General features: G+C 42.1%; 1 protein-coding gene across 1 annotated transcript in view; it reads right to left on the bottom strand.

The window, feature by feature from the left end:
- The window catches only part of LRRC75A (leucine rich repeat containing 75A), a 60,059-nt gene that overhangs the window by 7,393 nt on the left and 24,976 nt on the right, over positions 1–27,690 (bottom strand). Inside the window, exon 3 of the mRNA XM_014064947.2 lies at positions 9,239–9,351. Within this exon, the coding sequence (XP_013920422.2) occupies positions 9,239–9,351 (113 nt within the window). The remainder of the gene's footprint in view (positions 1–9,238; positions 9,352–27,690) is intronic.

The following is a 27,690-nucleotide window of genomic DNA, read 5'->3' as shown; positions in this document are numbered from 1 at the left end:
GCTAATTATTCCCCCACCCACCTGCTTAAGAATGTACTAACAATAACAACAGTTGTACAAATCAACACAGACGCCTAGAGGCTTCATTTTCTGAGGATGCTTAATAACACCTCTTCAACATGTTTAACATAGTTAAATATTAATTATGAGTTAAAAAAAACGAGGAGTATCATTCACTAAATGCAATTAATAAAGGTATTAATCTTGTAGATCAAGGGAATGTCAAGGAAAAAATATATTTTAGTTTCACCAAGACTGTCAACAGGTTTCCCCATGATATTGTTGACAATCTTGTAAAAGGCTGACTAGAAATGGTGATGCTGGAGAGATTTATAGCTGATGACAGATATATTTATTTATTCCATCAGCTTATGTAGCCACCCATCTCAATAACAACTCGAGCCATGAACAATTAAAATATTATATTTTTTTAAATGTTCAGAAATGGTTCCACAGTATGCCAAAATTCCAATGTTGAATTTGTTTATAAAAATTAAATATTATTTGGATAAAAGAATGGAAGGAATGTTCATCAAAGTTACATATAATACCAAGCTGGAAAAGTTTAAAATACTTTAGGACTGAAAATACTTTGTGTTCACAGAACTGGACAAAATCTAACAGGTTCTTCATCCAGACAGATGCAGTAATTCATGGTGAGTGACACCTGTTCTGAAAGTAGTACATGTGGAAAGATTGTAGTAGTTTTTACAGAACCTCAGACAAATGAAACCAAGAAATTAAAATACTAAAAAGCAGAGACATTACCCTGCCAACAAAAGTGTGTATAGTCAAGGCTGTGGTTTTCCCAGTTGCAATGTATGGCTGTGAAAGTTGGACCATAAGAAAGGCTGAGCACTAAAGAATTGAGGCCTTTGAACTATGGTGCTGGAGAAGACTTCTGCAAGTCCCTTGAACTGCAAGGCAATCAAACCAGTAAGTCCTAGAGGAGATCAACCCTGACTGCTCTTTGGAAGGTCAGATCCTGAAGGTGAAACTCAAATACTCTGGCCACCTAATGAGAAGGAAGGAGTTGCTGGAGAAGAGTCTAATGCTGGGAAAGATTGAAGGCAGAAGAAGAAGGGGACAACAGAGAATGAGGTGGCTGGCTAGAGTTACTGAAGCAGTATGAGTTTAAGTGGACTCTGGGGGATGGTTGAGGACAGGAAGGCCTGGAGGAACGTTGTCCATGGAGTCGCGATGGGTCAGACACAACTTCGCAACTAACAACAACAACAGACAAGCCTGACTCAGAAAGCTTCTTGGTGAAGCAACAGAACAACACTGCCCATACTATGACACGTGATTCTGCTTTGGTCAGACTTCAATGCAATACAGTTACTGTATTTTTCGGAGTATAAGACGCACCTTTTTCCCTCAAAAAAGAGGCTGAAAACCTGGGTGCGTCTTATACACTGCATTTTTTGCCTCCCGAAAACTCGTCCCCTTCACCAAAATGGCTGTGCAGAGCCACTAGGAAGCTTTTAGAGACAATGGGGAAACCAGATTCATTTAAGAATCACTAACTTGACAACTGCAGAAATGATGTAAAATGGGGCAAAATCCTCTTAACAACTGTCTCACTTAGCAACAGAAGTTTGGGGATCAATTTGTGGTCATAAATGTATTATATATTCTAGGCACTACCATTTATGAAGAATATTCTCAAGGCGGATTGTTCAGAAATGGTCAGTGTAGCTGGCAAGAGTGGAAATGAAGTCCTTACAAGGAAAGGTTAAAGAAGACAGGTGAATTCAACTCGGAGAAGACATGAGTAACAGGCATAAACATCCTCAGATATCTTACAATACAATAGCAGAGTTGGAAGGGACCTTGGAGGTCTTCTAGTCCAACCCCCTGCCTAGGCAGGAAACCTTATACCGTTTCAGACAAATGGCTATCCAACATCTTCTTAAAGACTTCCAGTGTTGGGGAATTCACAACTTCTGGAGGCAAGCTGTTCCACTGATTAATTGTTGTAACTGTCAGGAAATTTCTCCTCAGTTCTAAGTTGCTTCTCTCCTTGATTAGTTCCCACCCATTGCTTCTTGTTCTATCCTCAGGTGCCTTGGAGAATAGTTTGACTCCCTCTTCTTTATGGCAACCCCTGAGATATTGGAACACTGCTATCATGTCTCCCCTAGTCCTTCTTTTCATTAAACTAGACATACCCTATTCCAGCAACCGTTCTTCATATGTTTTAGTCTCGTCCCCTAATCATCTTTGTTGCTCTTCTCTGCACTATTTCTAGAGTCTCTACATCTTTTCTACATTGTGGCGACCAAAACTGAATGCAGTATGCCAAGTGTGGCCTTACCAAGGCATTATAAAGTGGTATTAACACTTCACGTGATCTTGATTCTATCACTCTGTTTATGTAGCCTAGAACTGTGTTGGCTTTTTTCGCAGCTGCTGCGCCCAGTCTCCAACCTCCCCTTCGTGGGGAAGGTTGTCGAGAAGGTGGTGGCCTTTCAACTCTGACAGACCTTGGATGAAACAGATTATCTGGATCCCTTTTAGTCGGGTTTCAGGCCTGGTTACGGCACCGAAACTGCTTTGGTTGCGCTGATCGATGATCTCTGGCGGGCCAGGGATAGAGGACATTCCTCTATCCTAGTGCTTCTTGACCTCTCAGCGGCCTTCGATACCATCGAACATGGTATCCTTCTGCGATGGTTATGCGAGATAGGAGTGGGAGGCACCGTCTTAAGGTGGTTCTCCTCTTACCTCTCTGACAGGTCGCAGTCGGTGTTGGTTGGAGGACAGAGATTGACCCCTAGGCTCCTCAAATATGGGGTGCCGCAGGGCTCGGTCCTGTCCCCCCTCCTATTTAATATCTACATGAAGCTGCTGGGTGAGATCATACGCCGGCACGGGATTAAATATCATCAATATGCGGACGATACTCAATTGTATCTGTCCGCCCCGTGCCAACTCAGCGAAGCAGTTGAAGTGATGTGCCAGTGCCTGGAGGCTGTCAGGGTCTGCATGGGAGCAAACAAGCTTGCACTCAATCCAGACAAGACCAAGTGGCTATTGATGTTGCCTCCCAAAGATGGTCCAGACATTCCACCTCTTAGCCTGGGGGGTGAAGTTATACACCCCTCGGAGAGGGCCCGCAATTTGGGTGTCCTCCTGGATCCACAGCTGACGTTAGAACACCATTTGTCAGCTGTGACCAGGGGGGCCTTTGCCCAGGTTCGCCTGGTTGCGGCCCTATCTGCCGGCTGGCGGCTCCCCGAGGGAGGGCCTTCTCTGTAGCTGCACCGGCCTTGTGGAACGAGCTGCCCGCAGAGATCCGGACCCTTACCACTCTCCCGGCCTTCCGTAAAGTGACCAAGACCTAGCTGTTCCGGCAGGCCTGGGGCTGTTGATTAACATCCAGCCCCACTTGATTGAATGGATGATATCTTATTTTTAATAATTGTATTTTTAATATTTTATGTGTTTTTACTTTTGTTGTGAGCCGCCCAGAGTCCCAAGGGAGTGGGCGGCATACAAATCTTCTTATTAAAGTTGAAAGTTGCTGGCTCATATTTAAATGGTTGTCCACATCTGAGAAGCTTTCTTACAGATTACGAGGCAAACCTACTTTCTGTTATTCCAAAAGATTAGGCTTGGTATTTAAAACTAAGGATTCACATGGTAAGATATTTAGATGAGGTATTAGGAACAGCTTCCACACAATATGAGATGTTTGACAATGGAGGAGGCTACTTTGAAACTAATGGTTCTGGCTTCATTGTAGTTTTTTTAAGGAAAGGCTCAATTGCCAGCTTTCAAGGAATGCTATAGTACTAAAAATCTTTAATTGGCAAGAAGGTTGGACTAGATGACATTTGAACATTCTTCCAGAAAAAAAAAACAACCCCAAATCAATTCAGTAAATTCTGGCAGAAAGGGGGAAAACTGCTTGCCGTTGACACTGGCCGAGTTTATTTCTTAATTGCCATTTTTCTTCTACGCTTTCTAGTGCTTCCTAGATCAGGGAGTACAAAATAAGTGTCTTTTCTATTGCAGCTTTTGGGATATACTAACTAAAGTTAGGGTGGTACTGATTCTGCTGAATCTTTCAGAAAATCCTTAACAACCCTGGACTCATAGCATTGGAACAAACCTTAGACTCTTCTAGATTTACCCTCTGCCCAGTCTTTCATGAAAATCCCAATGATGGAGCAATGAAACTAGGAGGTAAACTGTTCCATTACTTAATAACTCTCAGAGTTAGGAAATTCATCCTAAATACAAATTTGGATCCCTCGCAGTCAACTTCCTCTCTCAGTTCTTGTGATGTCCTCGGGTGCTAGAGAAAATAAATCTACTCCTTCTTCCCTGTGACATCCCATCATGTATAATATTGAAAGGCTGTTATCCTATCTCCCCTTAGCCTTCTGTTCTGTAACTTAAACATACCAAGTTCCTTTAACAGCTCATCTCTACTGAACAAATGCCACAAGATATAGTTTTAAAAAAAGTCAACATGACAGCTGCAGCAGCATCTTAACTTCTTTAATCAAGCCATGTGGACACAGCTGGGAATTAGTTTATTTTACAATCCTGTGAGGCAGGAGTGTCAAACTCAAAGCCCTGGGGCTGGATTCGGCCCCTGGGAGGCTTAGATCTGGCCCATAGGGCCGCCATGGAAACAGCAAAGCCTGGCCCACAGTGCCTCTTCCAGAAAAAATGGAGCTCACGAAGGCCATGGGCCGCCCTCCCAAGCTCCGTTTTTGCTGGCAGAGCGTTGCAGGAAGCCATCACAGCTGAAAATGGAGCTCGGGAGCCTCTGGCAGAGCATTCGGGCCATCACAGGCGCCCCTGACACAAGTGACTTTGAACTGGCCATACCCACCCTGGCCACACCCACTCTGGCCCCTCAAGATCAAACACAACCCTGATGCAGCCCTCAATGAAATCGAGTTTGACTTTCTACTGTAAGGGGTGGGGTGGGGGATCTACAGGAAGCACTTATGGGCTGGGTTCACACAATTTGCCTGACCTGGTAAGTAAATTAACCCATTTTCTGTGTTTTTAAACAATGCAACAAATTATATACTAACCAAAGATGCTGGGACTGCACAATACCCTAAACAATAATCCAATCCAATCACCAAGGTTAAAGTTAATTCAGCATGCTGTGTGAATGCAGCCACTAAGCCTCTCACATAGCTGTGGAAAGCTTCAAAGGAATATTTCCCTTTGAAGGTTCATGCAAAAGCATCTCTTCAAAGCTGCTTTGTGCCCTAGCTCTCCACCCCACATCCAGGAGCAAAGGTGCCAACAGCCTCCTCTTCACGGCGCTTTTGCAATTCCCTTTGGCAGTTCCACTTGTCAACATAGGCACAAAAGTCTCCTGGGACTACTGGATGTGGAGAGAAGCAAAGGGTCTTGATGAGGCAGTAACACCTCTGTGGCCCAAAGCACCTCCCTAGAGGCATGGGGTTGCCTAGGCTTAATTTTTAACTGGCTTTAGCAACTTCCAAGGAAAAGCCCTTCAGGGGATTTACTCGCATCTCCAAATGGAAATAATAAAATCCATTACAATTTGACAAAACAGCAAACCGAGAGTGAGACTGGTAATTAAAAACACACAACGCAACTCTTTCATTTACGCTTCCTCTCCTTTAAAGTGCAGCCATGTCTCTGTAATGTAGTCTTTGTTAGGCACTTTCCTCCTTTTGCTGGATGCCGAATTAACTGAAACGGTTAATCGCTGGATGCAAGAGCAGTAGAAACTTTTGGATGGCGTTGTCTCAAGCCATTCAAATGGCCAAAGGGACAGGGAGCTGAACGCCAGGTAGAAGGACCACTCCATCAGTCGGGAGATGGAAGCCACCTGCAAGCTTTCCTGGACTGGCAAGGGTTGTGCAGATCATGGCAATGGACAAAAAAAACCAAGCTCTGGCAGAGAGACAGAAGTTGAGGAAGGAAAGGTCTGTATTTAATCAGCAGTGGGCAGCCTGCAGGGGGAGATGTCTGGCTGCTTTTAGTCTCTTATTAAGTTATTATGGTCGTTCTATTTGTACTTTGTTCCTCTAAAAGCTCAAGGCATCACGTATGAGGTTCTTCTCCTAATTTTATCCTGACAAATCACCATCTTGTAAGGTTTGCAAGATTGTGACTAGTCCAAAATTGCCAAGCCAGCTCAAGTGGGGATCTAGATCTGATTCAAGACCCAGTAGCAAGGCCCCAGTTCAAGACCTTGCCTAGACTACTGGTTGTCAAAAATGACACCTAGACAGGCATCAATCAAGAGGCTTTGGGAAAGGTACATAAAGAATGTGGAGCTGGGAAATTCAGCATGGTTGGCAATAGAATACAGTAACTTTATTGTCGCTTTGAATCACTAATCAACATACATTAAAATGAAATCTTGTTGCATACAGCTTTCAAATGGTCGCCACCTCCAATATACACCATGAAAGAATAAAAGAAAGAATGAATGAATAAAGGAATGAATAAACAAATGAATAAATACATACAAAAATATGCATATACCTACATATATTACATGACACAGAGAAACAACACAGTGTAGTTTGGATGTATACATGTACATGGTGAGAAAAATAAATCTTGCGAGTTTACCAGATGGATGGCATAGGAAACACGGTTGTTACAGAATCTGGTAGTCCTGCTAGAAATACTTCAAAACCTCCTCCCAGAGGGGAGCAACAGAAACTGACTGTAAAGTGGGTGTGTAGGGTATCTGACAATGCTTTGAACTCTAAGTACATAGCACTTATAAGTAGTATCCTGAATAACAGGAAGTGAGCTTCCTATAATCTTCTCAGTTGTCCTTGCCACTCTCTGTATGGACTTTCTATCTGAGGCACTGCTGCCGCCTAACCAAACAATGATGCAGTTTGTTAAAACACTCTCAATCATGCCTCTGTAAAAAGTGGCCAGGACAGAAGGAGAAAGGTGTGCTCTTCTCATCTGACACAGAGAATGGTTTGCATGCTTCACTAAGGATGATGTGTGGAGAGACCAATTCAGATTGTTAGTTATCTGCACCTCCAGATACTTAATACTGTTGACAAAATTCCACTTTGTCGAAGGATAATGCCAATAAAAATGCCCACTTGCTGCTTTGCAGGAAATGATGAGAAGTCTCCACTCAGTGTATTGGTTCATAATGGTCCATGAGTTGAACATATGTATTGCCGTTCCTTTTTTGTGTCACTCACTTGGATCTTATAATACTTTCCCTAATAATAATAATAATAATAATAGCAATAGTAATATTGTAATAGCAAAATACTATGCCTAACCCAGAATACTGTACAGCTTTCCTTAACCTGAGAAAAAGATGGAGAGAACTTGGCTACTTCCCAAATGCCCTTTGTCGTCCTGGTTCTGTTTTCATGTGCTATTTACTACCATCTGAAACTCGATATTGTTTAATACCTGCAGAAATGTATGCTTACGCTATCCTCAAATAAACAAGCCACATGACAGCTTAATAGTTCTTATAAGATAATGAAACTCAAAGCATCCAGCCTATTTTACCTATTGCAAATTTGGATAAATAGTATTCCAAGACTCATTTCAAAATTTTCTTCCTCAAAGATTGACTTGATCATATGAACCGCTCCCATAAACAATGCAGACTTGCAGTGGTTTTAACAATAAATTGTTATAAGCAATAAAGTCAAGTTCCTGGCAGTCTCTCAACTAGATTGTTTTCTTGTAGACATTTCATTACCAAATTAGGTAACATTATCAGAAACAACCAAGCTCAGAGATCACCAAGGAACCCACGGTTCAACTGTGAGCTACAAAGCTTCTCTTCTATCAAAAGCAATAAAGTGTTATCCAAGGGATTCACGGTGTACAGGTAGTCCTTGATTTATGTCTGGTGGCTTAACAATCATTCAATGTTATAACAAAGATGAAAAAAGTTACAACCCATTTTCATAGTTATAATTGCTACACCGCACCCATGAGCATGTGGTTGCATTCCTAGCACTTGGTAACCACTTAAAATTTACAACTGGTTGCCGCTTCCTCTGGTCACATGATCATATTTTGAGACTTTGGGACAGCAAAAAACACCCATTGGGTAAGCCGTAGGGCCTTTTCAGTTGTTGCCTCTAGAATAGCATTCCCCCAGAAACTAAATTGACCCCACACTCCTCTAAGTTTTCAAAAAGCTATAAAGCTATAAAGACCTGGTTCTTACAGTCCAATAAACCCCAATAAATTAAATCCAAAGAAAACAGAATTAAAACCAAAATGTTTAAAAAATCTCAAATTCATCAAGCAAGAAACAGATTTATTTAGTAAACTTATATGTCGCCCATCTCACATAAGTCAACAGAGAGATGGTATCATTCCCCACATCCCCCTTAAATACAAACCATTTTTCTAGCTTGTGGGAAGCCCTCAAGATGAATACTAGCCAAGCCTTGACAGGAAGAAGACAGCAAAGTACAGGGTCTACCAAAGAAAGAGGCTAACAGCGAACCCAATTTCCATTACCTCCTTCACCTGGTACCACTAACAGTTTTGGCCAAGGAGCATGCATTGCATGGGTCACTATTATATGGAAAAGAAATTCTCAAGATATAAGCAACTAGGTGATAACCTGGTGTTGCCCAGGTATTTATTTATAGGGGGAAAATATCAGGAGCAAACTTAATTTCTAATGTTGGATTTTCCCCCTTACCAGAGGGAGCCCCCTTGTGGAGCACTGTGAAGCAGTTACCATGGCAACTCCACTGCTCTGTACAGTACAAGCCATTTTAAGGCAGTACAGCAGAAGCCATTTTAAGGCACAACAGGCTGTACCTTAACAGAACACACACCCTGAAAGGTGTTAGGGGTGTCTTACCCCCCCCCTCCACAGTATTTGTTTTCAGAGAGTAAGTCATCTGTGTATCAAGTTTGGTTGAAATTGCTCGAGGCGTTCCAGAGTTATGCTGACACACACACACACACACACAGAGAGAGAGAGAGAGAGTTCATATATGGCTTTAGAGATACAGTAAAAGCAGGATTTTGGATTTCAGATAGAAACATCTAGGTAATCAGTGCAGAGCCCACAACACAGTTATAATTTTGTTATGTGACTTATTTGCCAACCTGCAGGCTGCGGCATTTGAGATCAACTGAAGACTATTTTAAAATGTCTTGAATTCCCCTCTCCATATAGATGCTACCTCTTGTATTTTTCAAAAGGTTCCAACTTGCTGCTATGATCAGAAGGGTGGTCTCCAGCCATCCCACGTTTACTCACCAAGCTTGCGGCTTCCTCTTCACCATGCCCTGGCGTCGCCACTGAGAGTGGGGGCTGAGATGGTAAGTCAGCTGCCTGCAGAGCTTCTCCATAGCCCCTAGTGAATCCCCCTCCTGCAGCAAGAACAAAAGAGGAAGAATCATTATTGACAACGAAGCCATGGCAAGGAACTAGCCCGAAGGAGATTGTCTGTAGACAACGTGCATGGCCTCTTGAGAAGCTAGTTGGAGAAAAAGGAGACTAAGCACGGAATAGCTTCTGAAGGACTCGGGCCTCTCTGGATAAGCAAGCCACCAGTTCTTAGCCGACTGAATGGGGAGGAAAAGGGCTTGAAGCTGGCACGCCCTCTCTCCCCCTTGTGATGAATCTCACTCTTCTACAGACCAATTAAATTTTTAACATATCAAATCCCCAAGTACTCAAAACTCTGGTGTGGTAATTAAGCCAACATGAATGATCAATCTCTCATGGTCACTAATGTTTCTTCCAAGGGTTAACACCATTAATTAAGATTCTTAGTGTGCTAAACTGCAGCCTCAGATTGCCCCAGACAAGCCCAGTGAAATACAGCCAGCCAGTGGTTAATCTTCAAGCATCATTATAGATCGGACAACAACTTGCTTCCACCATTGTTACCTTGAGACGACACAAGATTCTTAGAATGATCCCCATCCATCTAGTTCTTTCACTCACTGTGAAGCATGCAACAGAGGAATGCTTAGCTGTTTTGTCATTGATTCAGGGAGCTCTGCAGCGAGGTTAGTATGCATAGCATGTTTCCACTGGAGAAGAACTGTAGCCCACAGCCTCAGCAATGACTCAGGAAGTGCAATTACTTGGCTTGGCTTGCTATCTTTCACGCAGAAGTTACTGTGATTTCACCCTGCTACCAACCATTGCGGTTATTATGGGTCGTGCACAAGAGTGGATTCTGCGTGCCAGAGAACACCCTCTGTGTGCAGTGAGAGACTCTTTGCAGACCTCTGCAAAAGCACAACAGGGAAGATGGGCAAAGGAAATCTGCTAACCAAACAGCCTCATTTACTTATAGGAAGATTCTATCGCTTTGCTGCGCTGCAAATAGCCGTACGTTTTCTCACAATCCGTGTAAAAAAAAGCAGCCAAAGGAAACAAGAGGAGATCCAAGACGAAACACACATGCACACGTACAAATCCACAATGTGGCAAGTTCAAAGGCAAACACGTTTATTTTAGGCAGGCTTTGGGATGGATGAGAATGCACCCCTTCCAAGCTGCATACACTCCACAGGGTCTTGCCAGTGGCACACCTGGGCGGGCATCTTTATCTGGCAGCCCCCGTTATCCCTTGCCAAACAAGTACCAACAAAGCACTGGAGCAGAGCCAGAGGGGCCATGCCTCTCATATGCTGACCCAGCTTCCTTTTCCATTAACTACTGTCTGTATCAACTCTGTCCCCGCTGTCAGTAACAATATCATCAGACCATGTTTTTAATCTTTTCCTAATGATGCCCTACCAAAAAGAAAGCAAGAAAACCCCATCAGATATTTGCAGGAACATGGCTAGCAGGGCTGTGTCTTTTGACTGGTATATATAGTTACTCAAGAATATGTGGTAGGAAGAAAGAGGGTGACCATGATGCAGATGTGTAGTTGCAATCAAAACAGACCCTAACTAAGATAGGAGGAGGATGTGAATAGAGGCCAAACAGGAAAAACAAAAAAACAAAAAAAAGTTCAAGTAGCAGAACTTCCAATAGAAAAAGGCTGAGATTAAGCAAAGGGGCATAAAGCTACCTCCTATTAAAGCCAATGACAAAAGTAAAAAAACAGCAGAGCAGCATTGAAAGAGGATTCAGCTCAACTCCCTCCAACAGAACTTGCTTTTACTCAAAGGCAGCAGACGATTTATTAGTATTTATTTGTCTTTCCTCCAAGTACCCAAGCATCCTACATTTGTTTTACCCTTGCAACAATCCTGCCCAAAAGCATCCGTGGCGGACTGTGGATTTGGAGCTGGGCCTCCCAGATTCTAGTCCAATACTGACAGGCCTATTTGATTTACACATACCATTATTCTCACCAAAGTAGCCATCATCTTCTCATTGCATCTGCTTACTGTCCCACGCCTGGAGATAATGCTTCCTACTTTAATCAAGGAATCAGAGCTGATTATTCAAAGTGAATTAAAAAGTCTTAAGTGGGGGGGGGGCGGCGATGGCTGCCAAATGCTAAGCCCTGGGAAGGTGAAAAAAACATTTGTAAAGTTTCATGTTGTCTGTGGCTGTTTTGATTTTACGTCAGGTTGTTCCAACCTTATTGGAAGTTTTCCAATGCTCTCCTCACTATTCTGGAAGTGCTTCACACTCAAAACAGGGCCATTTGAGGCTCCTAACCTTTATTGAAGGGTCAAAGCTGCTTTGGAACACTTCCAGGAAAACCAGGGCAGTCCACGTCAAACTATGGACGTAGAATTTTGAATCTAAGTTATTATAACTGTACTTGGCTTGTTTCCATCTTGCTCAATGGGAAGTACAACAAAACGTGTCATTTAAGACTTGCAATTCCCAGAGATAAAAACCCCAACAAAGGGCCCCTGGGGGAAATTCTAGTTCTATGCCTCCCCCCGCTAGTCTATAACTCACTTCCAAACTGCCTTCCTGCACTCCTTTAATTTATCATGTTCAAGTGTCACCACTAAAAATGACTCCTGGAATATTATCAGTGCTGGGAACTCAATACAGCAGAGCTGCAGCCAGTAAAATTCCAGGCATGCCTTGAAGTCTGTCTGGTTTTCCATATTAGGGGGTAGAAAGGAACCTCTCCCACCCAGATTTAGTCACATGCCACATCTTTTGCCTAGGTTGGCAACAAGTAACTGCAATACCCATACCCTTGCTCTTTACTTATAGCATACTGTCTGTCTGGGTAGTGGGGGAGCATGAACATTACAGAATGTCCTGGTTTTCAGCAACGTTTCTGCTGTTTGAACACAGTCTTTAGTACCAAACCCTGTTATTAGTTCCCTCTACTTTGGACTGGATCCACCCTACTTCTCATCGCAGGGAATTTGTAAAGCTGAAATTAATCACTGCCTTTATTTTCAAGTCAAAGAAAATGATGTCATAGAAAGGCTTTAAAAGTCCCTGCTATGCTAGCAATCTCCTTGGCAGGTCATTTTAGTGAATTTAATTCATTCTGGGAACCTGGAATGCTAATCCCAGGAGAAAGGGAGGGGAGGGGGCTTTGGCTGTTCAGAAGAGCTTTGGTTTATGCCCAGAAATACTCTTATAATATGTTCAAAGATTTAAAACTGCGTGGTCTATAGCCCAGAGCTGACTTACTTTTGAGCTTCATGCAGAAACAACAAAGGCAACTTCAATGGCAGCTTCTCAGTCTGTTTCTAAACCCCAGGTGGAAGGGAGACGTATGAGCAGGAGATGCTGGTGAAGCCAGGCTCCCTTGGCCCTACATCCACTCCTAGGGAAGTTAACTAATTACTCTATAGGATCAACCCCCTACTGAATTTGGGGATGAATTATTTATCAGATGCCTGTGAAATATTCATGGTGACCTATTTTACTTAACAAAGTAGGCCCTTGCTGGAGGTAGCCTAGCAGCATACACCTATGGGCTGTAAACCTGATCTGGAAAAGTATTTTGGAGGAAGGGAATTGATGTTTTGGAGAACTTGGTTGTACCATTATAAAGTGTGCCAATATTATTCTGAGGGTTTCTTTGTTACTGGCAGTTTTTTAAATTAAGGTCAGCAGCCACTTACCAAATCTTTCTCACATAAATACTTGTCACTTGCTCCTCCATTTGTAATGACCCTAAACAATTTCAAAGTCCTTCAGCCAGTGAGTTCAAGCATCTGTGCCAACTGAGACACAATTCTTCAGGCATTTGGCACAGCTGCTGATCGTAAGTCTCCCAAATAATACCTCCTACTCATCATATATGAGCTTGCCCCTCCTAATACCCACTTACTCTATTTTTCTCAAATACAGATACACATAATTAAGTGTCCATCCAACCAAGATGGGTGGCAAGATGGGCAGCAAACAAATTTCATAAACAAATTTCATAAACAAATACATTTCAAATTTGAATACATGGTTAGAATCTGCCCAGAATTATCTGTTTTCAATTTGACCTCTCACTGGTGCATTCACTGCTGCTGTAACTGTGGCTTGTCTCTTCTTCTTTCTCCCATTTTTTCCAAGCATCCTGAACTTCTCAAGGGAGTTGCATTTCCACATAGTATGTCCAAAACATGCTAGCAAAGAACCAGAGGGCTAGGCTGTATTGTGGTCAACTAGAGGTTCAGAAGGTTCTTGTTTAAATATCTAATAGTCTCTTTTGACTACGACTAGATATTGAAGGGGTAGTGTCTTCCAGAGTTTTTGAGGCCTGAAACAGATGAAAACAACAGTATAAGCCCTAGCATTATAAAAATATTACAAGATATCTGAGATAAGTTTAAGGATTAAAAATCCATACACCTATCTCCTTCTCCTCCCTCTCTCTCCTCTTCCTCCTCTTCTCCTCTTCTTCTGCTCCTTATTACAGATTAACAGAGCTGGAAGGGACCTTATAGGTCATCTAGTCCAAACCCCCACCCAAGCAGGAGACCCTACACCCATTTCTGGCAGATGACAGTCCAGACTCTTCTTGACAGCTTCCAGTGATTATTATTTCTTCTTCTTCTTCTTCTTCTTCTTCTTCCTCCTCCTCCTCCTCCTCCTCTTTCCTCTCCTCCTCCTCCCCCCCTTCCCCCTTACATTGTTTTCAGGAATAATATGGAAGTAGATTTATTGTCGACTTCCAGTTTGATATACATCCACGGGATTTCCAGCTAGTACAAATATGGTCCAACCTGATAGCCTGTGACATTCAACTTAGTGCTGCCACATAATTGGTAAGTTCTAGGCAGGCAGGCAGGGGGGCATGTGCACGCACACACGCGCGTGCGTGCAAACACACGCACACACACACACACAGAACCATGGATTTGTTTGCTGGTCCCAAGCCTGGATAAATGGGGATGGCCGAGATAAAACCTGGCAACCTATCTTATAAAACCCAAAATATGTTATAGGAAGCCTCGCAAATGAATCAGATATGGCAGTGATGGCGAACCTTTTCAGCACCAAGTGCTGAAAAGTTTGCACAGAAACGGTGCACACACGCTCGTCAGCACCACGCTCCAGAAAAGCCAAACTTCGGGGTTCTAACGCACATGCACGCCTGACTATTTGCTGGCCAGCGCGCATGCACAGGCTGGTTTTCAGCACTCCCGTGCACGCGAAGGGATCGTGCTCTGGAAAAGTAGAACTTCCAGGTTCTGTTGCTCATGCGCACCCAATAATCAGCTGGCCGGCATGCATGTGCACACCGGTTTTCATCACTGCAGTACCAGCAAAGGACAGCTGATCGTGGCCTGTGCATGCATGTCAGGAACCAGGAAGACAAACAGGTGAGGTCACGCGTGCCGGGAGACATGGCTTCGTGTGCCACTTTGGGCATGCGTGCCATAGGTTTGCCATCATGGAGATATGGTGTCAATGATAGGACTCCCAGGTCAGAAGCTATCCAACAAGCTACTAGGGAAGCAAGCACCTGCAGGGAGTAGTCAAGGCATCACTGGTGCACCTGGGGTAAATCTAACACACGTTGGTAAAGCTGCACCAAAACACATGGGTGGCAATGTGGAATGTTTGAGGAATGAACCAGGGTAAATTGGATACCATGAAACGGGAGAGGGCCAAGTGGAAAATTGACTTCCTTGGCGTCAGTGAGATTACACTGGATAGACAATGCTATTTCTAGTCTGAGGAATTCACTATTTATTACTTAGGACATGACATCAAGAAAACAAATGGATTGGCATTTATCACAAGCAAGAAACTCACCCAAGCAGTAGAAAGCTACTTCACGATTAATGATCGCATTATAACCATCTGAATCTGTGCCAAACCCCTCAGAATCAGACTTGTCCAAGATTATGCCCCAATGACCGACGCAATGGAGCTTGAAATAGAGAATTTCTACTCCAGCATCAAAAAAAACCTCTGAAGCAAGTGACCAAAAAAGATATTGTTTCCATACTGGGTGATTTCAATGTAAAAGTTGGCACCCAAGCAGAAAAAGGGCAGCTTTGAATTTGGGAAGAAGAATGATGCAGGGAGTAATTTGATCAATTCTGCCATGGAAATTGATTTAAGATCATGAATACCAGGTTCAAACAGTACAAGGCTTCTATACACTTGGACTTCAGCAAATGAACTGCACTGTAATCCAGTTGACTATGTCCTCTGCAGCCACAGATGGACCAACTCAGCTATCACTGTTAAAGACATATCCAGTTGCTGATTGCAGTGCGGATCATGGATAGTTGATGGCTCCGATCAGAGTCAAATTAGGAAACACCAAAAAGACGCCACCACCAAAGAACTCTGGTATCACCAAAATCTCATCCATCCATGCAATTGAGATGAAAAATAGGTTTAAACTACTAGATGCTGCTAAGAAGCTGTTTGACAAAGAGTGGGAAGGAATTCAACTGATCATCACTGAAACAGCAGTTAAATGCAAACTGTACAAAAAGCCCGAGAACAAGTATACATGGCTCTCAGATGCCACCATCAGAATAGTTGAGTGAAGAAAATCAGCCAAAGGTGGAAAGGCAACTGTGAGGAAACAAGGAGACTGAATACAGATTTCCAAAGAGGAATACATCAGTACAAGTCAAAAAGATTTGAACACCATTTACTGCTCATAAAAACATCATCACAAGCAAGTAGCAGAAAGAATTGTCTGGCCAACAAGATGGCAAGAATACACAGAAGAGCTATATGCCAGCCACAGGTCCAGTCTCTTCAGGATGAAGAAGAAAGGGAAGCAGAAATAAAACCAGCCATCCTTTAGGAGTAAGTTTTGTGGACAATGAGCCAACTTGCCAAAGAACAAGGCCCCAAGCATTCATACAAGCCCCACAGAACTGTTGAGGCCTGTATCACCCACAGCTATCACAGCCTTGTCCCAGAAAACTTAAGAAATTAATACTTGGCCGTGGGATTGGAAATGATCCATGTTAATTCCATTCCCAAAAAAAAGGGTGACTCCAAAAATTGCTCCAATTACCACATAATTGTCCTCATCCTATTAGCAAGATTCTCCTTAAGATCATACAACATCTGGCACTGACCATCAAAAGAAAATTACCAGATGTTCAAAATGGCTTCAGAAGGGGTCGTGACACTAGTGACCATACTGGAAATCTACATTGGGTCATGGAAAAACCTCAGGATTATCAAAAGAATATCTACATCTGCTTCACTGTCTACAAGAAAACTTTGTGACAAGCTGTGGAGAGCCCCAGAAGACTTCTGGTCTAGTTGGTGCAGTTACTCAACACTTATCAGAAAATCACTGTGAACATTATATGGAGACAACTGGTTCAAGATAAAGGAGTACAGCAAGATTGCATTCTTTCACCTTTCTTATTCAATCTGTATGCTGAAGTGATCATAAGGAAACTTGGATGAAGGAACATCAACAATCTTCAATATGCTGACAACACAACTCTCCTCTCAGAATCCAAAGTAGGCCTGAACATCAAAAAGACCAAGCATACGACCAGTGTGAGGAATGGAAATGTCAAAATAACAACTGATGATGAAAGAGATTGAATGTGTGCAAGAATTCACCTTCTTGGGATCACAGATTGATCAAAGCCGTCCAGAAATAAAACATTGAATCACACTGGTTGTCACAGCAATGAAGACTATAAATCAAGTATTGAAGTATCAAGTATCATGGTATTGGACCTGGGTACTTGAGAGACCGCCTGCTGCCAATTACCTCCAACAGACCGATTAGATCCCACAGACTAGGCCTCCTCCGAATTCCATCCACCGGCCAATGCCGATTGGCTACCACCCGGAGGAGGGCCTTCTCTGTGGCTGCTCCGTTCCTCTGGAACGAGCTCCCCGTGGAGATTCGGACCCTCACCACCCTTCAGGCTTTCCGCAAAGCCCTTAAAACCTGACTGTTCCGACAGGCCTGGGGCTGATGAGTTCCCGCCCCCGCTCAAATTGTGTGGCTGTTGATTGTTTTTAAATTGTTGTTGTTGTTTGTCCGTTGCCTTTCTTCCTGTTTGTATCCCCCCCCCTTACTTGGTTTGTGAGCCACCCTGAGTCGCTCTGGGAATAGGGTGGCATAGAAATATAATAAAATCAAATCAATCAATCAAAAGCAAGGACATCAGCTTGGCAACTAAATGCAGATTAGTTCATCAGAAGACACATAGAGATGAACAACATCTAATACCACTCAAAGACAATCATAAAGCCCAAAAGGAAACAAAAAGACCAAAATATCTCCTCACCAGCAATCAACACTCATATGAGCAGAGATTAACACCAAGATTAACACTAGACCAACAATCAATCAAGGAACCCCCAATGCGGAGAAACAAGGTAACAGTAAACAACAGCCTAACTAAGAACACTCTAGTATATGAAAATAAGAGCACACCCCACTCCCTTCTAGCATTGATGATGCTATCTAGTTTGGTAATAAAACGTGTGCAAGAAAACCACAAAGCTCAGAAAGTGCCAAGGACCCCACAATTTAACCCCAATCTACACATATTCTATTCTATTAGCAATCAGTTTCTATTGTCATATTTCCATAGTTACCTATGATTGTAAAAGTTGGACCATGAAAAAAAATATACACAAGGAAAATTTGTTCAAGCTGTAGTGTTGGAGAAGGCTCCTGCACATTCCTTAGACAGCAAAGGTGACAAAGAAACAAATACTGGAGCATAGAAAACCATGCAGATCACTGGGAGGCAAAATAAAAACAAAACTGTCTTACTTGCTTCAGCCATGTCATGTTCTCAAACTTGCTGGAAAAGGCAGTTATAGACAAATTTCCTCCAGGAAGATCTGTCCTTAACTCATCATTTGGGTCTTCCAACAGCGTATCCATCATCTTTGTAACTGAGTCCATCCGCCTTGTTGCTGGTCATACCTCTCTTTTCTACTTTTCCCAGCATTACAGCCTTCTCCAAAGAACTAGGTCTTTACATAATATGTCCAAAGTGGGATAATTCGAACCCAATATTTTGTACCTCAAGTAAGAATTCTGGGCTGATTTGTTTGATAACTCATTTGGTTCTTTTTGTTTCTTCCTTTTTGGCTGTTTACTGTGTTCTCCGGAGTCTTCCCCAACACCAAAGTTCAAAAGTGTTAATCCTTCTTATCTAGAATTTTTATTTCCATAATGTGTCACAAAGCATACTGTTGCATGCAAGGTTAAGATCTCTATAAACAATAATGGCATTTGAATATCTTTTCCAAGGTCTTCATAGCTGTTTTACTAAGAGTTAGTCTGCAGTGTATTTCTTGACTCTTGTTCCTTATAATGGTTGATTCTAAAAGGCAGAAGCTGTCTATCACTTTGATATATCTTCACTGTCAGTTCCAAGGCTAGTCATTGTCTTAGTTGTTATTTGTTTGCTATTTTTATATTTAATTTTAGTTCCATTATACTATATGCAATTTTAGTCCCATTTTTCCACTGTACTCCTATTATCATTAGAGCTATCTATCATAGCTATCAGAGTAAATCCATCAGTGCAGTGCAGGTTACTGATGTTTCTTCCTCCAATTTTAAAACCAAACACATCTTTTTCCAATCCAGATTCCATAAATATTGAAAAATATTTTTTGGGGAAAATACAAAAATACACAAAAAATATGTAAGGCAATAAGCCATACTCAAGACAGAACACGAAGAAACAAACTGATTCTAGATCAGTAAAGAAGTGACACCATATCATATACTCTCCCCTTAGTTATTCAACTTATATGCTGAATATAAATTCAGGGAGGATGTACTGGAAGAAGAAAGTGTTAAAATTTAGCAGGCAAGACAGCTTTCCCAAAGGATGACTGTTTTTCAAATGCATCCAGGTTTTTGAGCAATAATGTCTACAGTTGCTTTCTTTGTTTTCATTAGGGATTGTCTTATATTCTTCTATTTACCTATGAACTCCCCATTCATAGGTAAATATTTGGATAAAATCTTAGTTTTCTTATAAAAACTATAGCTGATCAACAATGGGTTAACCCATTGTGAACTCCAATGTGACTTCCAAATCCTAGTCAAACACCTCTATGATGTTTCCCTGAAAATAAGACCCTGTCTTATATATATTTTTGCTACCAAAAATGGTACCAGGTCTTATTTTTTGGTGGAGTTGTTGTCCACTGACACACCTCATTTGTGTGTGTCACCCCCCCAGCCTCCTATTCAATGTCAAAAGCCTTCAGAAATTTCTTCTGCAGCCGTCAAGGCTTTCCTGAAGGCCTCTGCAGCCAATAACAGAACTCGGGATCTTAATAAGGGCTTATTTTGGGAGTAGGATTTACATTGGACTCACATATAAAAATCAAGCTAGGACTTACTTTTGGGGTAGGTTATATTTCAAGAGAAACATGGTATTTCTCCTCCTCTCCAGAGGTGGGTTGCTCCCGGTTCAGGCAAACTGGTAGTAGCGGCGGCGGAAGGCTCTGCCCACCTGCCCAGACACTTCTGTGCATGCACAGAAGTGTTGCGCATGTGTGCAAGCGCAGGGGAGGGGAGTGTGCCCGAACCGGTAGTAAAAAAATTGGCAACCCACCACTGCTCCTCTCCATTAGAAAAGATAGTTTTTCTTTAGGAAACATTGCCTGAGATTCTCAGAGTGCACTGTGCTTCAATGACGAAGATACAATAGGTCTCAGGTTAATGCCTGCCCTTTCCAGATAGAGCTGGGCCTGTGACTTCGGATTAACTGATTCTAATCAGCAGAGACAAAGACGGGCCATTGTTTGACTAGGCATGAAGCAGTTTCCCATGTTCCTATTTTATATCAAGTAAAGTTGTTAAACGTATCACCAAAAATGTTCAATACATTCTTGTTACACTGTATAATAGTCATGGAACATGATTATAAAGGAACAAAGTTAATTAATATCTTAGCAACTTGAAATGCATTTTGATACACAGACAAAATGCAATTGTATTTTATACTGCCGCTTTGCTCCATCACTTCCTGGGAAATAGTTTCTACAAATGCCTATGTTAACACTAATTGGAGCAGCCAACCAGATCTAAGATACTTTAAAAAGTTCCAGATTCGTATCCTGTTAATGTCTTATTGGGGGCACTGGCACAAATTTAGTTCTATTTGCCAGGGGCAGCTGGGAACCTGCTATATGTATCAGCATAAAGATGTCATCACAATCATCTCCTCCTATTAACAATAGCCTTGTGAACATCCCATCACTGAATAAACACCTAATATTTCACAGTTGGGAGGAAATATTGAGACTACAGAGAAGAGGAAGAGTTTATAATATCTGATGCCTATCAAGATCAAATCAGGTCTGATGCAGTGGTGGGTTTCAATTTATTTTACTACTGATTTGTTCAAATGTGCAGAAGTGTCCGGGCAGGTGGGCAGAGTCCGCCACTGGCGCCACTACAGTTCGCCTGATCCAGGGCGAACTGGCAGAAATCCACCTCTGGTCTGATGGCTGCATTTAACCAATTCCGGCCAATTTTGGAAAAAAAACTAAACAGGACCAAATCTAGTTATAACTGGACACCCCAAAGGTGCTTTTTCAGGAGGCAACTGAACTTTGTTTTTTTCTTTGAAGACATTTCATTTCTTATCCAAGAAGCTTCTTCAACTCTAACAGGATAGTGGGGAATCAAGGATTTATATTCCTTGCAGACAGCTGGTCATTTGCATCCTTTTAGAGGGTCTTTGAAGCACTTGGAGGTTTGTCTATGTCCTCAGGAGCACACAGATAAACCTCCAAGTGCTTCAATGGCCCTCTAAAAGGATGCAAAGGACCAGTTGTCTGCAAGAAATATAAATCCTTCCATTCCCCACTATCCTGTCAGAGCTAAAGAAGCTTCTTGGATGAGAAGCGAAATGTCTTCAAAGAAAAAACAAAGTCCATTTGTCTCCTGAAAAAGCACCTTTGGAACAACCATGACCTGGATGACTGAGAATCTCTACAGACTCATGACTGGACAGAAAACTATCAGGAAATTCCCAAAATTTAGATTAGACTAGAGAGACACAAACATCCCAAATGAAACCAATGGCAAGCCAGTTGCCAAGCAAACAGTATGGAGGGTTGATGTAGCCACCAAGAGATGAGTTCCCTCTGTTACTTCTGTTTACATTTTTCTACACTCCATCACTGCATAACGTTTCTCAACTTAAAATTTTAAGATTTGTAGGGTTCAATCCCCAGAATTCCCCACGCAAGCAACTGACGGGGGAATTCTGGGAGTTGAAATGCGGACATTGTGAAGTTGCTAAGGTTGAGAAACACTGAGCTAGAAAATTGCTGAGAAAGGACAATGATTAAAAATGACACTTTAAAAGTCTGAAGCAACTCTCTCTGAGCATCCAACGGCAAGTGCTCAGAACCCTCCCTTCCAAAGCCAAAAGATAAATAGTTCAGCCAGCAACATCAGCAGATACTTTCCCTAGACATAATTGTAGCCATAGCAGGTCCAAGCCCTATCATAATTAAAAAGTTAATTTAAAACTGGGGTGTAATCAATTCCTGGTGCTTCTGTGAACATATACAAAAATATTCTTTTTTTCTTTTTTTAAACAAGGTGATAAACAGTATAATTAAGCAGACGCCACTAAGTTTGTTATAGAAACAAAGACTCAGTTGGAGAAGAGCCTGATGGTGGGAACAATTGAGGGCAGAAGAAGAAGGAGATGACAGATAATGAGATTGGCTGGATGGAGTCACTGAAGAAATAGGCGTGACCTTAAATGGACTCCAGAGAATGGTAGAGGACAGGAAGGCCTGGGGGAAGGTTGTCCATGGGGTCGTGATGGGTGGGACACGACTTTGCAACTGACAACAACACTAAGTTGGGTTCTATATCTGGTGATTGAATCGGCAAGCAGTCAACCTGTTTGTAGTATATAACACTAACTTGAAGAGCTTCCAAAACAGTTTTTGATTCTATTCCTCCACCCATCTCCCTCTTTTCTACTTTCCCTAATTTTGCCAAGCATGATCATTTGTTTCTAGTTCCACATCCATATGTTAATACTTTATTGTCATTGCACCTCGTACAATGAAATTAAATGCCATCTTCAGTGTACATTATACATAAGAAAAACCATAAAAATGAAACGAAAGCACGCGTTCTTCACATTCCATGCAATTGAAATGAAAACCCTTGAGATTGTATTTTTTGTCATGGATTGCACCAGTGAGGCTAAAACCAATTTCGTTGTATACATGAAGTATAATGACAATGAAGGCTACACTATTACTATTCTATTGCATTAATATTGCACTATGCAGTAGAATTCAATATAGTCACTGCTCTGGAATAGAAGCTGTTTTCAGCCTATTTGTCCTTAACTTTATTGTCTTTTACCGCCTGCCAGATGGTAATAGTTCAAAAAAAAATGCCCAGGAGGAGATGGATCTTTGAGGATGTTTTGAACTTTCTTAAGGCAGCAGGAGCTATAAACCTCTTCCAAGGAGGGGAGAGGGCAACCAATGATCCTCTAGGCAATGATGTTGACCCTCTGGAGCGCTGTCCTATCTGCCACTGTGCAATTGGCAAACCATACACAGGTGCAGTAAGTTAAAATACTCTCTATGGTGCAGCGTTAGAAGGTCACCAGCAGTTTTGCATTCAGTTGTTGTTTCCTACGGATCACCATTCTGTGATCCACAGCCCTCATATGTGGATCACAGTATGCCTAAAAAGGGGGTGGGTGGGAAAGAGCACATACTCTAAAACGATACCTTAATTAGCCCATGGCAAAATAAAAATCCATATGGTCTGCTAGTCTGTTTAACATAATTAACCAGGGGTGGGGGGAGTTAGAGGAAATCTGTGGTGGGCTCAAGCAAGGTAAAAATACTATTATGCTACTACGGAGACAAAGATCACCACCAGGCTCAAAGAAAAGTACTGTTCTGAAGTTAATTAGTCATCTAAATCAAGGTTCTCCAACCTTGGTAACTTTAAGACTTGTGGACTTCAAGTCCCAGAATTCCTCAGCCAGCAAAGTCTTAAAGTTGCCAAGGCTGGAGGCCCCTGAATTCTGAGTAATAATCCAGCTGCTTGAGTATTGCAATATGTGTCATTTTCACATTGCAAACATCTATTATCCATGCTGTTAGGAAAAACTGGAGAGCTTCTGAAGCTAAATAGAATTCAGCTACCTACCGATGGTTTTGTTTAGGGTAGCTTTAGTTATTCAACCTCCTGAGAGTTTTGCAACGGGTGCAATTAATTTCTAGTTACCATCTGAAAGCCGCACCATCAAATAAATAGTGATTTAACTATTCAATAAAGTAGGCCCATTAAAAACAACAACGGTGGAACTCATTTGTAAATCAAGGCGTTTTAGCTATAATTATCATAAATGTCTGCTTAAGGAATGCACGGGATTGCCTAGCAATCAAGTTTCATCATATGCCTTAGCTTGGAAATGTCTCTCCAGGGCATGCCTATTTCTAAAAATCATGCCCTAGATGTTTTGTGCCCCCCCCCAAACATACACAACTTTCCTTTTGCTTTTTCGCCTCTGCTGGGAAGCATCTAAATGCACCTGCTGTATTAAGTCATTTGTTTATCCCCAATTCAATTGGCTCTTCAGCAGTTTATGCGCTTGGTCTTTGTGATAGAGCAGAATAAAAATATTTCAAGCATTTAGGAAAATGCTCATTTCCATGTAATCTGCACTCACTATTCTCAGGAAGAAAAGCTCCTATCGTCCTTCTTCATATGAGGAAAAACCGAGGATTGCTCCAGGGAGAAAGAATCAATACAGTTGTTGTCTATTCAAATAAACACAACCTCCCCAACTTAGATGTTTACAATAAGTAACTCAAATGGCAATTATTCTTCCAAATCATCAATAAACAATGCAATGGAAGTTATGAAAGGACTATCCACTCCAAGGAAGAGCAGCTTTTTTTCACCTGCATATGGACACAGTTTTGGTTGCCACGGTATAAAAAAGAAAAGACTTTAGAAAGAGTACAGAGAAGAGCAACAAAGACAATTAGGGGACTGAAGACTAAGTCATATCAAGAACAGTTGGTAAGAATTGGGTATGCCTAGTTTAATGAAAAGAAGGACTGGTGGTGACATGATAACAGCGTTTCAATATTTAAGGGGCTGCCACAAAGAAGAAGGAGTCAACCTATTCTCCAAAGGACCAAAAGACAAGAAGCTATGGATGGAAACTAATCAAACACAGAATCAACCTAGAACTAAGGAGAACTTTCCTGAAAGAACAATTAATCAATGCAGTGACTTGTCTCCAGAAGTTGTGGATGCTCCAACACTGGAGATTTTCAAGAATAGATTGGAAATATTTGTCTGAAATGGTATATAAGGTTTCCTGCTTGAGCAGGAGGTTGGACTAGAACAGTGGTCAACAACTGGTGGTCCATGAGAAATTTTGGTGGTCTGCAGAAAAATTATTTGCATTTTTTATATGCAATCAGGGGTTCTCAAACTACATCCCCTGGGGCTGAGTTTCTTGTAGGGGTCCAAGGAGGGAAGAAATTCGGACTTGAGTCTGCTTCAGCCTCCTGATGCGGGGTGGGTGAAGGCTGGAGGGAAGTGCCGCTGGTGGCAAAGAGCTGAAGGACCTCGTTCCAGTGGGACTGTATCATGGCCTGGAACTGGCTGACAATCCCAGCCCGCTGAGCTTCCAGGCGCCGGTACCTGGCCTTGCACTCCCGCAGGTCTTCCCTTTGCTTGGAAAGCCTATGCTCATAGAACTCAGTGGGGTGGTTCTGTTCCTTCATGCTCAGATTCAATCTGAACTGAGCCAGCTGTTTTGCCAACTCTTTCTCGTGATGGCTGCTTAGCTCCAACAACTGCTTCCTGTTGGGGCCCTAAGGAGCCCAGATGGGCAGGCAAGGAGTGGCTGGGAGGAGAGGGGCGAGTAGAGACTGGTGAGGCACCCCTTGATGTGAGTGACATTGAGTTGGCCACACCCACTCAGTCATATGACCACCTAACCATGCCCACTCAGCAGGTCATTAGGCAGATCATATTATTCAGTGGTCTCCAACCTTGGCAACTTTAAGACCTGTGGACTTCAACTCCTAGAGTTCCTCAGCCAGCTTTGCTGGCTGAGGAACTCTAGGAGTTGAAGTCCACAGGTCTTAAAGTTGCCAAGGTTGGAGACCACTGATATTATTGGTCTGCAGGATTTAAAATTATGAATTTAGTGGTCCCTAAAGTCCAAAAGGTTGGTAACCCAAGGACTAGAAGACCTCCAAGGTGTCTTCCTGTTATTATGAAAAAGCCAGGATACCCCACTATTTGAGTAAGAACACTTCCTTGGTTTAAGGCTACCCTTTGATCTTGGCAAACATTCCCAGAATGTTGAAAGCAAGTCACAGGCACACCTAGTCACAAAACAGCGGCCAGACTGGACTTGACATAGTGGACTTTTCCCAGAAATTGGCAACATTGCTTCCTAGCCCCAGAACTTATATTTGCCTAGATGTATTGATAGGGGGAACAATTCCAGCAACAGCATTTTAGACTACATCCAATTACTAGTTTTACTTTCTAAGGAGGCCTAGGGGTAGAATTATACCAATTATTGAATGAGCAAGGCCCAAACAAGGCATCAAAAAATTGGAGCCAGGCTGCAAATAACCCCTGGATTCTCTCTCCTGCATTAAAAAGGCCAAATCCCTACCATAAATGTTAGACTGTCCTTTGCAGCCAGGCAGTTGAGAAATTTCCAGTGACTAATATAATCTCATTATAGGGAACAAGCAGTGAGTATCCAGAGAAAGGAACACAATATCCCAAAAAGAGGGAAATAAGCCCACTAACAAAGCAAATTGAAGCAAAGAATTCCCAATGGCAAATAAATATGCAGATCTGTTTAAACAAGAACTACAGCCCTAGAATCAGATATTGAAGGATGGGGAGGAAAATGGAAGAAACATTTTTATTTGTGCCTGTTTCTGCATAAACTGTTCAGTCAGAGCCACAGAGAAATTGTGTGTCTTGCATACACTCTTAGATATTTTGTAGCTCAGACAAAGGCAAATTCTCTTCCAAGTCAGGCTCAACATCTGGCAACTTCATGGAACATTCATGTGGTTTTCTTGGCAAGAATACAACAGTGGTTTCCAATTTCTTTCTTTTAAGATCCCTCCCCCCCCTCCCACAAATTTCCTAATCTAACTAACTACAGTACAATCTTGGATTTCATGGAGTCTTTCATCTAAGCACTAAGTAGGTCTGGCCTTGCTCAACTTTTTGAAATCAATCAAGGTCAGCTAGATCAGTGGTGGATTTCTACCGGTTCCCACCAGTTCTCCCGAACCGGTAGCTCTGCCATCAAACAGAGAGGTTCTCTGTTGCTTTGAAAGTGGGGCTGCCCACCTGTACCTGGGTTATACCTATCTTTATTTCAGCTTTTGAAGCCCAGCTGATCAGGGGTAGCAGATTGAATTGCCGCTCCTCAGCTGTTTTCCTTGCTTTCCAAGCAAGTTTCTTTTAAGTGCACATGCGTGCGCAAGCGAACCGGTAGGAACATCTATAGGAAACCACCACTGAGCTAGATGCTCCACCCACCTAACTTCTATGGATTGTACAAATTTTATTGCAACATAAAAGTTAGATATCAGATTACCAAGATGACACAGTGACTGAGTTCACACACACTTATCCTGATTTATAAATCAACCTGGCTAATAATACACCAAACCATGAACTAACAAAACAGACTGAATTTATACTTTATGATAAGCAATCCATATATAAAATTAAAGTTAATAATAACCGCACATACTATGTTATGAAATGTAACTGGTAGTTTTTCATTTAACCTGCTTAAGCAAATTCTGTGGATACAACCTCTTTTTTATTAGCTACAACAGCTAAGCGTTTTTAGAATAACAGAGTTGGAAGGGACATTAGAGGTCTTTTAGTCCAACTCGCTGCTTAGGCAGGAAAACCTACACCACTTCAGACAAATGGCTATCCAACCTCTTCTTAAAAATTTCCAGTGTTAGAGCATTTACAGCTTCTGGAGGCAAGTTGGTCCACTGATTAATTGTTTTAACTGTTAGGAAATTTCTCCTTAGGTCTAAGTTGTTTCTCTCCTTGATTATCTTCCACCCATTGCTTCTTAATACAAGATTTCACATATAAAATAATACAATAGCAGAGTTGGAAGGGACCTTGGAGGTCTTCTAGTCCAACCCCCTGCCTAGGCAGGAAAGACAAATGGCTATCCAACCTCTTCTTAAAGACTTCCAGTGTTGGGGCATTCACAACTTCTGGAGACAAGCTTGTTCTACCCTCAGGTGCTTTGGAGAATAGTTTGACTCCCTCTTCTTTGTGGCAGCCCCTGAGATATCAG

This window comes from Thamnophis sirtalis, unplaced genomic scaffold, assembly GCF_051295495.1.
Source record: "Thamnophis sirtalis isolate CommonGarterSnake01/CBP01778 unplaced genomic scaffold, rThaSir2_p1.2 scaffold_6, whole genome shotgun sequence".
NCBI lineage: Eukaryota > Metazoa > Chordata > Lepidosauria > Squamata > Natricidae > Thamnophis > Thamnophis sirtalis.
This window is presented reverse-complemented; position numbering and strand designations above follow the sequence as displayed.